Source organism: Anas acuta, chromosome 11 (assembly GCF_963932015.1).
Source record: "Anas acuta chromosome 11, bAnaAcu1.1, whole genome shotgun sequence".
NCBI classification, from domain to species: domain Eukaryota; kingdom Metazoa; phylum Chordata; class Aves; order Anseriformes; family Anatidae; genus Anas; species Anas acuta.
In genome coordinates this window covers 12,436,715-12,446,820 of record NC_088989.1, presented here as the reverse complement: position 1 = coordinate 12,446,820, position 10,106 = coordinate 12,436,715, and the positions used below count along the sequence as shown (strand labels likewise).

General features: G+C 54.2%; 1 protein-coding gene across 1 annotated transcript; it reads right to left on the bottom strand.

Moving 5' to 3' along the window:
* Window positions 1-350: 350 nt before the first annotated feature.
* On the bottom strand, window positions 351-5,012 carry DNASE1L3 (deoxyribonuclease 1L3). The gene is made up of 8 exons (XM_068694953.1): window positions 4,765-5,012; window positions 3,596-3,684; window positions 3,165-3,257; window positions 2,933-3,045; window positions 2,460-2,572; window positions 1,745-1,902; window positions 927-1,023; window positions 351-682 (listed from the first exon to the last, which is right to left on the bottom strand). Exons 1-8 carry the CDS (start codon window positions 4,894-4,896, stop codon window positions 554-556), a joined length of 924 nt encoding a protein of 307 aa, XP_068551054.1. The 5' UTR covers window positions 4,897-5,012; the 3' UTR covers window positions 351-553.
* Between the last annotated feature and the right edge of the window lie 5,094 nt (window positions 5,013-10,106).

Below are 10,106 nucleotides of genomic sequence, written 5' to 3'. Positions count from 1 at the left end.
TGGTGCCGGGAAGGGACTCGTGCTGTCTGCCCATCTGTCTTTTCCTTCTGTCTTTCCCCAAGCCCTTGATGCTGTGAGCAGACCGCATTCCGCACACCAACCAAGCAGCCCGAGTTCAGTGATGTTTTGTATCTTCCACATTGCACAGTGCCACGCACAGCCCTGCGTCCTGTCGGTGGCAGCCCTGAAGCACAACACCATGCAGAGAGATCCTCTCGAGCTTCTCTGCTGCTGACAGGGAGCAGAGGAGCCAACATGGGGGTCTCTGCCCCTCGGGTGTTACAAATAATGTGTGGGGAAGCATTTTGTGTTACCACTTTATGTGGGTGATTGGTACAGTAAGTCTAGCATGCTGCTTCTAGATGATTTATTTATAACAATCAGGAAAATAACCTGAAGGTTTAATTCACCTTCACACTCTATTTTTGGTTTAACAAACTTTTTTTTTTTTCCTGCTAAATATTGCACTTGCTGTGAGTATAGCGATGCCGGTCTGCTGAAAGCCCCGGTGCCATCCTTGTATTGTCACTCCGTGTGAGCAGATCCAGCATGCTCATGATTTTGCCTGGCGATTCTTTCTTCCTCTCCTCTTCTTTGAGAACTTGGATTTTAACCAGTCAAAGAAGCCGCCCTTCGCTTTCAACTCAAACTCCACCGGGAAGTGGTCGCTCACCCCCAGCGCCTGCAAGAGACAGGTAGAGGGGTGCTGGGAGCAGCCAAGCACCTTCCAAGCCCCATTCGGAGGTGTCCTGGTGGGACTGGGGAGGGGACAAATGCACGCTGCATCACTTTTGGGTGGATGCATGGCCCAAGCTGTGCCTGTATCTGCACCTCCCTGCTGCAGGGAGATGGCTCTTTGCTGGCCAAGGTGGCATTGACCCTTCTGAGGGAACCCGGCGGTGCCACATGGGCTGTGCTGTGCCTACCTGCTCCTCGGTCATCTGGAAAGCTGCCTGGAAATCAAAGATATTGACGGAGTGCGGCATGACGGCTTGGCTGAGCTGCTCCCCGCTGACCACGATCCTGCAAGGGGCACAGGAATGGGGCACTGGTTCCACAACCAGCGCCAGCCGTGCCGGTGGCTGGGGAGGTGGCCTCCGCGCAGGCACAGCTACAAAAGGTTTGTCCCCACCCGGGGCTGGCTGCGGAGAGATGCCAGCAGCTGCTTTGTGCTGCAGCTGGCCGACTGCTTTCCTTGGCAGCGAGACACCCAAATACCTTGGCCGTGGAGGCCAACGTGCAATGATTTGCATCGAAACCCACCACAGAGCTCAGAGCAGGAGTCTGGACACAGAAGCCAGCGAGGACTGGAGTGTCCCAAAGCCAGGCTTTGATCCAGGAGCTTGTTAAAGGGGTTGAAGTCCTGGCTGCCCCTGCGCTCTAGCAAGCTGCTGCATGCCCTGTCCCTGCCGAGGGAGCTGCCTGCCCCAGCAGGACTTGCCGTGTGCCGGGGCAGGGCGAGGCATCGCACCAGCTGTGCAGAACAAGGCTTTGTGTTTGTCCCTTCAAATTATAACTGCAATAACAAGAACCTCAGCACAAAACCATGGCACAAAGCTGAGGCCCCTCTGCAGCGTGGCAGCTGCAACTCTCCCTGCTGGTGGGATGGTTTCAGCTCCATCCCCAAAGCAACGCAGGTTGCTTTGTCTGACAGTCAGTGACACCTTCCCATGACTTTTTTTTTTTTTTTTTCTTTTCCTGTGAGTGTTTTGTGCAGGGACCGGCTGGGCTGTGAGCTGTTTACCTGTCATATGGGCAGCTTGTGCTGTTCTTCACCGTGGTGTCATTTTTGTCACCAATTAGCCAAGCAAACTCCGAGTAGGTCCTCAGCCGGATGTTCTTCCAGTGCTTCTTGGGAACGTAGCTGCACCCGGCGTTGAAGTCCCCCATGAAGACGAAGTTCTGGAAGGCAGGAGGGATTTCAAAGGCAGTCGATTTGGGGCTTGGCAGGGGCCATGCACCCAGCCTGCTGCTGCCTGTGCCGAGCTGGGGTGCACAGGGGAGAGGCAGTGCTGGTGGCAGGGGAGGTTTCACTGATCTGGACCCCCATAAGAAGAAAAACCTAAATATTTCACAATCCCAGGGAAACACACAGTAGGCCATTAATGGAAGAGCAGAAAAGAGTATGGAAAAAAAATGGTAGTGTTTCTGGAGGAGGTTCTGCACCTCTGCTATAGTGTAGTTACCAAAGAGCTCCTGATTTTGATGGCTGTGCTGCTCAGGATGAGCCCTGCCATTCCCAGCTCCATCCCTGCCTGGCTGGGAGCCAGAGAAGGGGCAGGCATTTTACCAGGGATCACATTTACTGCTCAAAAGGTGGAGACCTCAATGAACGTACATCAAAGAGATGCTCAAAATCTGGGGCTCGGTGTCAACAGTTGTCAGGTTATCAGGCTCTGAGTACTGTGTGGGGTGAATGAGTCCCAGAGCTGCTATAGTGACACATCTGTGGCACCAACCTTGGTGTCCCAGCGCTGTTTTACGTCTAAATACACATCATAGAGCTCGTCGATCTCCCGTACTGCCATCTCTGGTGTGGTGTGCAGAGGGACTACAGCAAACTCTTTGACAGCTTAAAAACAAAGCGAAAGAAAAGGAAATAATACAATGGTTAAACACGCGATGAGTCACAAAGAGACTGGCTTGGAAGCCAGAAGATTTTTCTGAAAGAAGAAACAGCTTCTGCTTTGGCTGCACATCAGAGGGCGCTTGCTGGGTAATTGCAGCATCTGCAGCACGAGCGCCGAGGCCGAGCTGGGGATGTGAGGACGTGCCATGCTGCTGCAAACCTGCTCCAGACCCAAATGCCACCAGTGCCGGACAGAGCTGGGGCTGCCGAGGGGCAGGTGCTGCAGCAAGGGGCTTGGACACTGCCCCTTACCCACCCCAGCCCCGCCATCAGCAGAAGGACACATTTCTGAGAGCATCCCACCAGTTTTTGGCGACTGGAACCAGACGACGAAGGGCTCTCTGGAGAAGGCATCCTCATCCCCGGGCTGGGTGTCAGGGTACTGGTAGGTTTGTTTCACCGATACCAGATTTTGCCTGCAGTGGAATAGCAGAGCTGCTGGGGGTCCTCCTGACCCCGTCCCCATGCTGCAGGAGGGCAGGGCGACGTGCAGGGGGCTGGCCGTGGGCGTGCTGCCCCTGCCGAGCACACTTGCCTGTAGATGAAGGCGTACTGCTCCTTGTAGGTCTTCCTGCCCAGCCGCCCGCTGACCACGCAGCTGTATTGCTCCTTCTGCCCTTTCGTCTGGCTGGAAGGAGAGGGGCTGCCTTAGCTCACTGCCGTGCTGCCCATGGCAGAGGAGCTGATGTCCCATGGGTCTCACATCAGCGCCTATGCCCTGGGTGAGAGACACCAGCTGCCTGGCTACGGAGACAGATTTGTCTTAGAGGTGGGCACAGACCAAGCATCCTGCCCCATTCTCACCTGCTGTGAGGTTTGTTTATTTTTAAACTTTCCTCAGAAACATCCAGCCCAGGCTGTGGTCAGAGCTGGTGTGTGCAGCACAGGGATGCCCGCCTGGCCACATGGCCTCCTGCCCTCCCGTGGTGCCTGTGCCAGCCCTGGGGACACAACACGTCACTTTACCCGGAGAGCTTCTCCACCAGCAGGGGACACGTCCTGTTCTTGGCTTCCTTTATTTCCATCAGCAGCATGATGTCGCAGCGAGCGATGATCTGCAACAGGAAAGAGCAGAAGCAAGTCTGGAGGGTTAGGAAGAGGCTAGAAAGAAGTGGTTACTGGTGCGAAGGAAGTCTTTGTGGAAGGAGCACAGCCCACAGGGTCCTGGAGGCGGGCAGTGACTCAAGCAAAGCCCTTCTCCTTTTGGTGATGCTGCCGGCCCACGCAGGAGCTGGGAGAGGGAACTTGGGAGCAGAGCACTTCTGGGGCTGCAGAGAAGGGTCAGTGTGAGCTGGTTTTGTTGTTCAACTTTTGCAGGTGGTATTTGTGTGAAAAAGTCCCTTTCATCCCGTAAAACCATAGCAAATGCATATGCTGCCATCATTTATTTTATCTCACACGTAGCACTGGCTGTAGTAAAGACAGTCCCGAAGGGTAAATCTGATCTCTTTGCTGCAAACCCTCTTCTCCAGCTGTTCACAACGATGGGATTAAAGCACAGAGAGCAGCAGCCCCTCCTGCTGCAGCTTGGGGCAAATGGGCACGCTACGAGCACCTGCACCATGTCCTCCGCCACTGTGGTGTCACGGATGGTGCTTCCAGGCTGAAAGTCCCCAACCTGGCTCCTTCCACTCAAAGGGAAAAGTTCTCTTCAGCTGCCACAGAGCTAGCAAGTTGGTGAGGTTTTGTTTAAATAAATTAGCACTCAGGTTTTTCAGTTTTGCACCACACTCCAAGATGATACTCTGCTATCTTGAGAATACACTTAATTAGGCAAGGATATTTCAGAATAATTAACACATGAGCAAGGTAAATAGAGTATTGCAAAACAAAGCTCTGTGGATTCAAAGCAAAAGCTATTTTTACTGTGCACAAAAAAATTCATCCTTTTCCTAACTCAGTTTCCAAAGGAAATAGCAAATGCTGTTTCTGTTATACTCTCACGCAAGCTAAAATAACTGTGAATGCCCTGCTGAACTGCAGGCTTGATTTTCACTCTAACAGTATAAATGGTTTCAATTATTCACTCATTCTTTTACTTGAAATTCAAGTATGAATAAATGAAGTGCGAGATTAAGCGGATAAGAAGCCCCTGGAAAGCTCCACATCTGTATCCCCCAGGCAAATGAACGTACCTTTACCACGACATCCATGACTTCGGGTCTGGCTATTTTTGCTTCTCCAAAAGACCTCACATTGAAGGAGCAGATTTTTAGGCTCAGAGATGGGCTGAAATAGAAGAGCGAGAACAAGACAAAGAGCAACATCTTCAGGGCCTCGGACAAAATGAGCCGCTGGGAGCGTGCCTATAAATATATACACGTGTGTGTACACGTGTGTGTGTGTTTGTGCATCCGTCCCCCTGCAGCCAGCTGAGAGGTCAAAACCCACGCTCAGCTTTGTCAATCCAAAACACGAACAGGAATCGCCATTTCCTCCTTTCCCTCACTTCCATCTCCCACGGCAGCGCTGAGACTGTGTACTTCTGCCCTTTGGGGACAACCGGCTGCTCTGAGCTGGCCTCTGCATCCTAGAGAGACAACTGCTCTGCCGGCCCCCAGCACCCCTCCTGATGGGGGGCACCCACCATGGGGTTCCCACCAGCCCTGGCCACCAGCTGGGGCCAGCCTGGGCCAGGACCAGGCTCCCTGGGTGAGCCTGGAGCAGCAGGAGGTGGAGGGGGCTGGTGGTGAAGGGGTCTGGGAGGCAGCGGTGGGGAGATGGGGATTCCTAAAGGGCGCTAGTGGTGGGCACCAAAAGCTCCAGTGAGACATGATAGTGGGGGGATACCCTGATCGTGGAGGTTTTGACTGTGCCCATGTTTTGTTCTGCTTCTCTGGCCTGGTTTAGCTGCCCCAGCTCAGTAATGGGCAGGTACGTGATTGCCCCAGCCCCAAAGTCCCCAGCAAACACCAGTCCTGGGCTGCTGGCCCAAGGAGCCCGCATGCGGCTCGGCTCCGTGCTGCACAGTGGATGGGACAGGAGGTATAACAAGAAGTCAGGCGAGATGGTGTTATGTGTTCTGGATTTTTCTCTCGGTTGTTAGTGTGCTTTCACATCCTCTCTGCTTTTCCTGAGAAAGCCCCACAGCCCCAGTGCGCCCCTGCCCTGCCTGCACGGCCACGTGCTGGGGAAGGGCGGCCGGGCCCCTCTTAATGCCATATCCAGAAGCACTAGCTCTAATCACCATCTAATTAATTAAACAGGTTTGTGCTGTGGTCAGAAATAACAGGAACTGTCCTGGACACCAGAGGGACAGGAGCAAGCCTGTCCCAGCTCCTTTCTCTCCTTCAGACCCTGCTTGGGCAGGACAGACTCCAGAGGAAAACAGTAAATTATAAAGCGATGTAAAGGGCCTCTCCACGCTCAGGAGTAGCCTTGTTTTAAAGGAGGTAAGTAGGAAGCTCATAGGCTACAGATGGCTGTGTGCAATTTTGGGGAACGAAAGATTTGCTGTGTTCCCAGCTCTGGGCAGCGAGGAGGGAGAGCAGCAGCTCGGGGTGGGGGTGAACCTGCCTCCCGCCTCATCCTGTGATGCTCATGGTGTGGGCACAGCCTCGGTGTGTGTGTTCGAGACACCAAAACGCCACGCCAGGCCTGCTCGTGCTACCCCAGCACCAAAAACATTGGCTGTGGTGCCTCTGAGGGTTTTAGCCCTGAACCGGGTGCCCTTCCTCCTGCAGCTGTGTTTGCCCAAGGGCGGCTGCTGTCAGAGCCTGACTCAGCTCCACTTTCCCCTCCAGGCCGCACCTGATCAGAAGTGCGGCCGGCGTCACCCTCTGTGGAGGTGACAGCAACACGACATTACTGGGTGGCTCTTGCTCCTTCCCACACTGCTTTATCTCTCCGTTTACTGCTCGGTCTTGTACTCTGCTCTGTATCAAGATGTAATCTGCAGCGTGAGCCTTTGATAGCTCTGGGCTGTCCCGGACTTGCACGAGAGCACCTCCTGCCACAGGTGCCGTACCTGTCCCTGCCACCCACCACAAGGGTGACAAACACCCCTGATGCTGGCCATCGATATACACATCCTTTTTGCTTTGCTACGGGATGCTTTTCCTTTTCTATTTGCCCTGCCCTGAGGGATGCAGGCATGAAAATGCCACCTCCACCTGAGCAGCAGCTGCAGGCCGTTCCCTAATTCACCCTCCCATAAAACCTCCCCCAGCTGGGGGCAGGAGGTCAGACTGGTGGGACTCTGCACCACGCAGGTGTTGGGGCTTTGCTATTTCTGGAGCAGCAATTCAGCTCTCCATCATCTTCCCTTCCCAGGAAGGTGCAGAGGGATGGGTGGGGTGGGATGTGTCCATTGTATGTCTCATTGGGGTCCCCACGGGGACACGGGATGTCTGGAGCAGCCTCCTCACCCCTCAGGCGCAGACGCTTCCTTTCAGTCACGGCTCTGGCTGCCGTGTGGGGCACTCACAGCTTTGTTTTCCCTGCTGGAGAGCTGGGACTGGCCACTCTGATGCTTCCTGAGCCCTACTGGAAGGGGCAACGGGGAGGAAGCTGCGGGCCAGGCCTCATCCCATTGTGTGCCGGCAGCAGGAGCCGGCCTGTGCTCACTGGTGGCACTGGGCGAGTGGGGCTGGTGAGGGCCTTTGGGTTTACCACAGCTGTCAGGCAGTGCTTTATCGTCACCCCGTGGAATTTCAAGTTAATCAGTAACAGCGCCGAGGCTGTTCTGTGTTGCTAAAGTTCACAACCAGGCTGCAGACCAAATATGGCCATTTGGGAAGGGATTTTAATGTTGTTGTAACACAAATGGTTGTCCTCACGTCACCCTGCAGGAATCTAGAGTTAGCTGGGGGTGAAAAGGAGCTGTGCAAGGTGAAAGGTGTTTGTTTGGAGTCAGCAGGGGCTCCTTCCCTGCTCAGCCTGTTTGCAGGTCTGGAAGGTGCTGGAGCACAGCTCCTTGCTGTGCAGGGCTCTGACAGGGTTTTCCTTTAAACGTGATAGCTTGGTGTTGGTTGAGTAGTGATTTATAGCAGGAAAGCCTGCTGGCGAAAGCAGTTGCAGGTAAAGTGCCTCGTCATGTTTTCAGCCTCTTGAGCAAGGCTGTGGAGCTGAGGCACAGAACTGGAGATGCTCTGAACTGAACCCTGGAGGAAGCCCTCGACACGTGGCAATTAGACAGGGCTTTGAAGTACGCAGACACAAAGGTGTTGCAGCCACCAAATAAGCAAGTTTCCCTTTGTGACAATTAGTACGCAGCAATCGTTAGCAGTTGAACATGCAATTAAAACTCGTGTAATGTGTGCAACGACTTTGAGTCAAAAATTATTCAAAGCTGCTAAAACCCTTGCTTCATCGCGCTGTGGAAGCCAGGTACGCTTGTTGCCGTGCTCCCCGGTGGTGCGATGAAGGTGCTGGGGGCTGAGCCGGGAGCCTGCCCCTGCCTCGGGGCTGCATTTTGGCCGCTTGTCATTACAGGCTGCCAGCAGCAGGTCCTGGGGTGTCCCTGGGGCTGCTGGCAGCACCGTGCGGTGAGTGGGAGCAGGCAGGGAGGATTCATCCTGGGAAGGTGACTCACATCGCCGGAGCAGCGTGCGGTTGCTTGTTGTGGTTGCAAGTAATCGCGCCGTGCTCTCTGCGGATGCGTGACCCAGCGGTGGAAAATAGCGTGGAAGCCTTTTATCTGGTGAAGCAGTGCTGCTCTCCGGCTTGGTGAAGCCAGAGCTTTGGTTATCCGTAGCTCCCCAGGCCTGGGTACAGCCAGAGTTTCCACTTTCCTATGGGAAACAAGATGGTTTGTGGTTGTCCTGCTGCCTCCTTTCTGAGGGCAAAGGCCAGCCAACTCTGATTTATTTTTTTCCTGGCTGCAATCCTGTGGCTATTCTGATTTAGAAATGTGTTTTTATTTCTGACTACACGCTAAGTCATCTGCCCCTTTCCTCACAACATCACAGCCGTGCTCCTGCCCCAGTGGGGCGCACCGCTCCTGATGCTGGGACCAGGAATGAGGAATTTTGGCTGAGGGAGGGGGCGGCCAGCACCTGGCTACGAGACACCACCACCAGCCATGGGGTGAGATGGGGGTGACCCCATCCTGTTCAGCTGCCAAAATAGGCTGTGTCTGTGCTGAGAGGAGACACCAGGCATACAGGGCAGGTTAGTGCATGCACCAGTCTTCAACGTGAGCACCAGTGCTGGGATTGCTGGAGCAGGCCAGAACAGGGTACGTGGGCTCCCAGCTAGCTCCCACCATGATTCAGCACAAAACCATTGCAAGTTTCTGTTTCAGCTTCTCTATTTAAGTGTGGCGGTTCATCACGGCTGTTTGCAGGGGGTTCCTGCCAGGTGACTTGCACCAAACACCCCCCTTGTAACTCACTGCCTGCACGTGTCCTGCGGGAGGTGCCTCGGGCTGCTCCAGCCCCGTGCCTGGCACAGCAGGCGTGGACAAACAAATATGATGCAAACAGCGCTGAGAAACTCATAAAATGACTCATGTCTGCTTAGGTCACCTTAGTTGGAGCTCTTCTTTGCTTAGCCTCACTTGGCTGGGAATTCCTTTAAATGAAACCCCTAAAACAGCTGTGCCTTGGCTTCACCAGCCCAGTCGGAAACCAGGATTTTGGTTACTGACACCATCCTGAGCTGGCAGCACAGCTGGATCATGTCTGCTTTAACTTGCCTGTACTTGGTTCGATGAATGTCTTCTGACAGCTCATGGTATCAAAAGCTTTGGGTTATTGGAGTAAACTCTGACCCGTAAGGCTGTGTGCGCCAGTTCTTGCAGCTTTTCCAGCCAGGCAGGCCAAAGGGACATGCTTTATCAAAGCACAGATACGGTGAGAATTTGATGCGCTGTGCTTGCAGGAGCTGGTGTTATTTCCAATTTAATTATCTCATATTTTTGGGCCTGGTGCAAGAGGGCTGTGCCGCCTCTGTTTAGGGTGCAGCTCTGGATTTTGCCCTTGTATCCCTGCAGCCACTGTGCTGCATCCCGTTGACATCCGTGATGTAACCCATTGCATCCACCTCTGTACGTGCTTGTTGTAACCCTGCTGCAACCACACCACATCCCCTCCGATAGCCCTATTGCAACCCCTCTATCTCTGCTGCATCCTCACTGCACCCCCCTTGCACCCCAGCTGTATTTACTTTGTATACCTCCATATGTCCCCAGCATGCCTCCCTTGCACCGTACCCACTGCAGGCTCATTGCAGCCCCCTCCCACCCCATTGCAGCCCCCTGGGAGCCCCTTTGCAACCTGTTGTAACCCCGCTGCCCTCCCATTGCATCACCTTGCGTGTTCCCATTGCAGTACCCCTTGTACCCCCATGGAAGCCCTGTGATGTTGCACCCCTACTGCATCCCTATTGCATGGCCCCTTGCACCACGCTTACAATCCCATTGCAACTCCGCTATATCCTCCCCTTTCACCCTATTGTATCCCCCGGAGACCCCCCCTGCAACCCAATCGCACCCCCTCCAAACAACTCAATTGAAGCACCACTGCAGCCCCCCTTG

Coding starts and splice junctions, on each gene's coding strand:
- DNASE1L3 (XM_068694953.1), bottom strand. CDS start 4,896: ATGTTGCTCTTTGTCTTGTTCTCGCTCTTCTATTTCAGCCCATCTCTG. Junction 1,024..1,744: donor ACAAGCTGCCCATATGACAG/GTAAACAGCTCA, acceptor TGCCCCTTGCAG/GATCGTGGTCAGCGGGGAGC. Junction 683..926: donor TCCAGATGACCGAGGAGCAG/GTAGGCACAGCA, acceptor TGTCTCTTGCAG/GCGCTGGGGGTGAGCGACCA.